The sequence below is a fragment of the Anthonomus grandis genome, chromosome 13, assembly GCF_022605725.1.
Source record: "Anthonomus grandis grandis chromosome 13, icAntGran1.3, whole genome shotgun sequence".
NCBI classification, from domain to species: Eukaryota; Metazoa; Arthropoda; class Insecta; order Coleoptera; family Curculionidae; genus Anthonomus; species Anthonomus grandis.
Window position 1 is genome coordinate 1112601 of NC_065558.1, and position 7778 is coordinate 1120378.

The 7778-nt window shown below is 33.4% G+C and overlaps 1 protein-coding gene across 1 annotated transcript; it reads right to left on the bottom strand.

The window, feature by feature from the left end:
* Positions 1 to 2127: 2127 nt before the first annotated feature.
* Positions 2128 to 6737, bottom strand: LOC126744320 (translationally-controlled tumor protein homolog). The gene is made up of 3 exons (XM_050451712.1): positions 6596 to 6737; positions 6118 to 6376; positions 2128 to 2534 (listed from the first exon to the last, which is right to left on the bottom strand). The coding sequence occupies exons 1-3, from the start codon at positions 6621 to 6623 to the stop codon at positions 2303 to 2305; spliced, it is 519 nt and encodes a 172-aa protein (XP_050307669.1). The 5' UTR covers positions 6624 to 6737; the 3' UTR covers positions 2128 to 2302.
* Between the last annotated feature and the right edge of the window lie 1041 nt (positions 6738 to 7778).

Consider the following 7778-nt stretch of genomic DNA (forward strand, 5'->3'; position numbering starts at 1 on the left):
GTTTTGCCTTTACGTCACCCATAATCATAGACATTTCGTGAAATGCTCTTAGTAAGAGGTAAATAAGTTGTAGATAACACACGAGAAAGTACACCACTGGAGTACCTGAGATTATTGAATTTATAAATAGGTAACTAATTCCTATTTTGTGAAGAGCATTAATCTCGCTTAACACTAGCACTGGACACTAAATATTAATGGGGGTAACAAGTTTATAGTGTTTATTACTTTTGTTTCTCAATTAAACGTCTGACAAACCGCGAAAATATTGCAATCGAATGACGTATAGGTACAGAAAATCCCCTTTTAGGAAAGAAAGATTATACTGTCACTATGATTACAAAGAAATCCTTAGAACATTAAAAGACTTTCAATTCATTAATTTAAAAAAAAAAATCAAAACTAGATGCAAGTTGCGTCACACAATTAAGAAATTAAAAATAAGCAAAAATAAAAAGTCTTAACCTAGCTAACACTAAAGATCATATAATAAAATGCACCTATCCTAAATTACAATATGTTCAACAAAACTTAAAACGTGACTCGGGAAAACTTTAAACAAACAAACTGGGCAAGACTGAGGGCATGCATTTTAGCTTGAACAAAAAAGTATAAAGTGAGTCACAGTAAGTGGAGACCCAGAATAATTCTAATGACAAATCTTAAAATACAGACCATTCTTAAGTAAGACTGACTTAATTTCCTTTTTGAATTAATTAAAATTGTTCAGATGTTAAATTGATGTTAGGTGAGAGTGCGTTTTAATTGCCCTATATACATTGGTGAGTTTTCGAACATGGCACTTACATGTTGAGGAATACTAAGGAATGAAGCATGTCTAGTCGGAACCCCCCCTGTTGCAAAAGGCATTATTCTGAAGTAGTGTTCTTGCTTATTAGATAATAGAAGTAGCTAAAACAATAAATTGTACATAAGAAATAATGTAGAAGTATGAGCTCTCCGCTATGCATATTATTCGCTTTTGCAGTAAAAAAGTCTGCCAATCTCAGAGGATGAGCCCCACACAATAATCCCGTAGGAATAAGGCGACTCATCACACGTGTATAGATATAAAGAAGAATTGAACCGAGATGGACTTCCTTTTTCAGTTTAGACAATACAAAACACGATGAAGCTAGGTTGGTGATTCGGATTAGGTGCGCATATTTTAAGAGCGTTTTGTTGGAGTAATAATAAGACTTTTTTTCATATAAAAATGTGTCCTAAAATGCGCCCCCTCAGAGCTACAGTCCACCCAAATTGATATTATGAGTTAAATCAATGAATTATACCTAGACATTTTTTTAAATATTGTTTTGCTTTTAGAGGAGGGCATTGATAAGTTTCCCATTATTAGATACTGCACTGATCAATAAGCTTTTCCCAAAGGGAGGACCTCGATTATTATTTGAAAAGAAATATTCCCTTAAAAGCAAGAACCAGAATCCACGGCACTAGTAACATCCCTCTGTATATTTTAATTAAAGCACCGTGAATATTTCAAATAACGGTATTTATTAACCATAAATATATTAGCAATTGATATTAGTATTAAATGGTATCTTGATTAGAGGCAAATAAATCTGATATAGTACCAAATAGACGCATTTATTTACAGATTAACTTTAAATAATAATGTTTATTTTCAAATGGAATATAACAAAAGAATTACAAGTAAATTTAATAAACATTAATTCAACAAAACATTTTTATAACAGGATTACCAAACAAAAAAGGCCTACTGTATTTTGTACTCCTTTGAAAAACTGTTGTTACCGCACTGCACCAAAGCAAGACACAGATCAAGATTAAAAGACCATATAAGTGGACACGTTAATTTCTAATATTTACCAAACCATCAACTAGCTGTCTATTTTGAAGGATAATAAATTTTTTTATCCTACTTTTAACCAATCCCAATGAGTTGCTACCTAGAATAACACCTCTCACGATTTATTTGTTCTCAATTGGTATTTTTATGGAAGCAAGTTTCTTCAGGAATTTATTACATCTACCATGAACTTCAAATAACTTCTCACACTTCCCAAGCATCTCCCCAGCATAGAAACTGATATATTTGAGCTTTCGGAGCCTGTCCGGTGCATTTTTGAATAAAAACCCCTCTCCTAGAAACCAGTTACTTTATTTGCAAAAAAAAAAAACTGTAACCTTTTTTTACACCGAAGACATTAATAACAAGAATAAATTTAAAACAGGCGCCAGAATTATAAAAAAAGAAACATTTTTTACTGTATATCATTACAATATAAATTAAATATAATATATATTATGGTAAATTAGTCTAAAATTTCTCCTCATCCAATCCGTGTTTTAAGAACATCATGACCGGAACAGATTCGCCATTGATATCACGGTATTCCATTAGGCCGACAAGACCCTCGATTTCCATGGACTCGCCGGTGAAGAATTGGAGTTCTTTAAACCTCGACAGGATGTCTTTCATTACTTTGTTTATGTTGTTTTTGAACACATCTACTTGGTCTGGAGCGTCTTGTTCTAGTTTAGGAATCAGTCTGGAAAACAATACATTATTTAAGTCTAAACAGAAAAGAAAAGCAAATTGGATGTACACAGCGAGTGTAAATGTCCTAAATTTAACTCAATCTATTACACATGAGGCATAAGGTGTAACAAATTAATAACAATTTAGTTTTGCTCTGGCATGATTTTGCTCTGAACCTTGCAATAGTAAATGGGCAAAGTCCAGTATTAGTACATGCTATATGGCACTGAAAGTAAGGTTAAAGTTTTATATATTAGGAAATCTCTATTAAGTTTATACAATCATACAGTCAATTAGGTTAAACAAACAAATATTTGATTTTCCACAGACATTTGAAATAACTTTTTATCTTTCCAGTCTTCTGAGGTCAATTTTTTTATTTTCCAGGAGTTTAGAGTGATTTTTTTTATCTCTTCAATTCTCTTTGGTAAGAGCATTTTTTAAAACACTTTTTATAAAAATCACTGCAGAAGGGACGGCAAAATTAGCTCTTGCACCCGGGCGGCAAATACCCTAGGCTCGGCCCTGCAATGTACTCTGCATGAAAAGCATTTAATAGACTACCAAATAATTTAAGAAATAATCAAAATTTTAAAACTTTTGTAATAAAACTAAAAAAATACTTTTCCATTTAATCGGATTAATTGTGTGGCTACTTTTTCTAAAATTTATTTATACTAATCTACTTACAATTTATTTGTATGTACCTAACAATGATTTTTGTGTACACTCTTTTTAATTGTTATTCTGGTTTCTCGAGGCCAATGCTATAAGCACTGATTAGATTTAGTATAAAAAATTGTATGTAATATTTTTGAGTAAGAAAGAAAAAAGAAAGAAAGAAAATGTGCTATATTACGTAAGACAACAAAATCTTGTGTACAAGCATCCTAAAAACTAAAAAATTCCGAATTCACTTTAAATTTCAAATTTCAAACAAACATAACATCTAAAACACTTTACCATAAAATTTACACACATTACCAAAATTAATGATAACAGAACAGATTGAGAAAAAAAAAGCATCTTTTTGATAAATTTCATTAAAAAATAAGTAAAGCTGTCAATAAAACAGAATTTAGAAGAAGTAAATTAAATAATTTAACAGGAAACAAAACTAAACACTAAAATGATGTCAGAGCACAGGTTAAAAGGTATCATTAAAAAAATCGTCAAGGCTATAATATGCCCTGGATAATAAAAGTGATTTTAATTCCTTTTTGAATCTCTTAACTTCTAAAATTTGTCTGATACATAGAGGAACATGGTTGTAAATTTTTTTGCTGAGGTATATAAGTGAGTTCTTCGTGAGGGAGGATGTAGGGATTGGTAAGGGAAAATCGTTAACCTGGCGAGTCATATGACCAGTGTTAGAGGGAGGTTTAGGACATTTATGAATAAGAGTAGCTGTTTCTAAGATAAAAAGAGAAAAAAGAGTTAGGATTTTTTGAGATATAAAGAGAGGTTTACAAGAATCTCTTAACCCAGCGGAACACAGGTATCTAACTGCCTTTTTTTGAATCACAAAAATTATGTTTAATAATTCCTTGTTGCTTAAACCCCAAAAAGGCAATAAAGGTATACTGAACGTGCAACTACCCCTTCCAGCTCATGCCCCGCCATTCTTACTGCAAAGCATCCAGAGGATAATTTTGATGCAAGATTTAGGATATGATCTTCGAAGTGAAGGCGACCATCAATGGTAATACCAAGGAACTTACAGCTTTCTTTGTTTTGCAAGGGGGAGTTTTCACTAAACATAAGGCCCTGAACGTCACACTTAAATCCCATAATAAAGGTTTTGCCCACATTAAATACAAGCCTGTTTGCAGCACACCACTCCGATAAAATCTTAAGATCCTTAAAAACCTGGGCTCTAACATTATCAGAATCTCTATGATTCCATAAAATAGTGGCATCATCAGCAAACTGAACCACTTTGCCCTGCAGTTTTAATGAACCCAAATCATTTACATAGAGCAAAAATAATAGTGGTCCTAACACTGAACCCTGAGGTACTCCAGTCTTAAGGGATCTGGAATCGGATAAACATCCAGATACTGTAACTCTTTGGGTACGATTAGACAGATAGGATTCCAGCCATTGCAATGCCACACCTCTAAGGCCATAATTATTGAGCTTAGACAGCAGTATTCCATGATCTACACAATCAAATACCTTGGATAAATCGCAAAACACTGCCGCCGCGGACTCTCCAGAATTTAAGGACACATAGACACTCTCCAAAAAGTCGAAAACAGCGTCATGAGTCCCTTTTCCCGTTTGAAATCCAAACTGATTTGCAGATAAAATGCAATTATGTTGCAAAAAAGATAAAATTCTGATTTTTGCAAGTTTTTCAACTATCTTGGAGAGGGTAGATAATATATAAATTGGACGGAAATTACAAGGCTTACTCACATCTCCACCCTTATAAAGAGGGATAACCACTGCCTCCTTCAAACATGCTGGAAAGATGCCATTATGAAAGGAATTGTTTATGGCAGAAGCTAAGGCATTCAATGCTGAGTCAGGCAAAAAGAGTAGTAATTTTGATGATATTCCATCAGCTCCAGCTGATTTATGGTTTTTTAAGCTTTTAATTGCTTCTCTAACATCAGTAAGGCTAACAGGATAAAAGAAAAAAGAATTTTGAACTGACACTTGTTGAATATAATGCAAAGGATCAATATTAGTATTCACATCCTTGAGCAATAAATGAGGAATATTAGAGTAATAATCATTTAAACTATTTGGTCTTACTTCTGGTTCTGAAACTTTCTTGTGAGAATGCCTGAAGTCATTTATAATTGACCAACATTCTCTTTGCCTATTTGAGGACATATTCAAGAGGTCACTATAATATTTAACCTTAGCTGCTTTTATCGTCTTTCTATATAGACTACGATATTTCTGATGATAAAGAATAATGTTTGGATTAGTTGTAACATAATAAAATTACTTTTATTACCTACCTTTATAAGCATTTAGTTTGAATTTACATATTTATGTTATTTTTTATTATGAGAATTTAATGTTTTGTTTTACGTTGTATTATACTGTTTTGTTTGAAATGTGTGTTTTTATTGCTATAATAAGTACCTAGTCTGATATTGAAAATCAGAAAATATAAATACCACCATAAATGACAAAAAGGACCGTCATTTTACATCCCTATGAGACCAGTGCTATAAGCACTGTTTAGAGATTTAGTGTAAAAACTTCTATATATTTTTGAGTAATATAAGTGTTTAAAAAAAAAAACTTTAGTTGTTTACAAGGATTAATTTTAAGGGTTAAATTCGCGCAGGATTATCTCTAGGATCAAAATGAAGTTGCATAAGGCTTACCAAAAGTAAAATCCTCCTAAGGTACCATCCAATGAAATGTCAAATTTAAATAGGTTTTAGGTGTTTACGCCAAAAAAAAAAAATTAATCCACCTTGTTTGGTAAGCATCAAATTTTAGTGCTCTGCTATTTACAGCGAAAAAATTTGGTATACGCGTAGTAAACGTAGCTTTTCTTATCATAATTAACCTTCCTGGGGTTAAACGATGACCCTGCAAGACACTACACTAATAATTTGACTTACTTTTTCATGTAATCCTTCAAGTATAAAGTGTAAGATTTCTTATCGGGAAAAGCAAAAGATTCTTGGAGCCTGTGGTTCAAAACTATATCGACGCCACTTTCGACGGCCTCGTCGGTCCCTTCGTCGGCCTCCTCAGCGGAGGGGTTGGCCCCTGCCAGCTGGATATCACCAGCTTTACGTGATACGTGTTTCCCATACACCTCGTAAATGACGTCGTCCACCAACTTAATTTTGTAGGTGTCCGAGAACATTTCGTCTCCTGAAAAAGAAGGCCCATTTAATTTCTTATTACTAATACACAGATTGTTGTTATATCTATTGCTAAACATGTAAATATGTCAAAGGGTGACAGATCGTTATGTGGAAAGATTCTGGGGATCCGCGATTTTTCGATAAGGATTTTGGGAGGTTTGCGGACGTTTCAGGAAAAAAATATTCACGCCACATTGAAGGGGGATAACTGAATATTCGCACTTACCGGTCAGTTTATCTTTGTAGATCCTCATTTTGCAGATATTAAAGGATTCGTTTTAGGTGTTGGGAACTGGCCGACCGACCGCAGCTAAGAACTGCAAAAAAGAAGGACGTCAACATGATGTCATCTGTCTATGACATTGACAGTGACAATTGGATCTTTTCTGAATCACTTTGATAAGGTCATGAATTCTTGAAGGATAAATATCATATTTTTATGTCGCATGAAATATAATTACAATAATGGTTCTATGTATATGTATTATCACTTTAGCAATATTATAAATTGAATATTTTCCAGTCATGAGTTTTCCGACGTTGCGCGCGATTTCCCGGCGCATCCACCATTTTTGTAGTGCATCCAATGAAAAAGTTTTCTGTCACTTTTACCCGCGAAAATTTAACGATTTTATTTAATTTTAAATTAGTGGTGAGTCTTTTGATTAAATTCATGAGCTTTAGTTGGTTGACCATTTCGCCCTTGTCTCGAAAGTATTTCTTTAACATTAAGTTCTCCACTCGCTATAGTACATCTGGATGTCAGAATTGGTATGTTCTGACACACATCCTGTATACAATAGAGCGCTCGTCATGTGAAGTTGTACTAAGAATGGCGCAATGTTAAGCGCCATTCTTCGCTATCCTTTTTTTCTTATCCAACACCTCTCTTTTAATCCAGACATGCAATTTCGGTAGCTGAAAAAGGATGTTTAGAGCCGAAGGTTCTTATGACCCCAATACCTTTCAAATAAATCAGTTTTTGCAGTTTAGTCAGTTTTTGGGCATTAGTGGCCTTATAATGCCACGGGCCATTTTGTTGCTTGCGTTTTTTGAATGGCGTATTTCCTGGACGATGGATTTGCCGGAGAGGTACCGTAGAATGGCCTGCTAGATCTCCCGATCTTACCCCTTTGGATTTTTTTATGAGGTTAATGAGGTTGAAAATATTACACGTAAAACCCTATGAACCGAGATAAAAAAATGCACTGTATAAGTTTAGGTCTTGTAGTTAGATGTAGTCGTGATTTTTTAAGATGTTTTTTTATTATTAATACCATCTGTTTTCAGTATGTTGTCCATGTTATATCCACATTGATGCCATTGAAAGGGTACAAAATAAGTTTTTTTAAGAATTTTTTTTTATGCTTAAAGTTCCTCAAATTAATGCTCATACCGATTATAAGTCG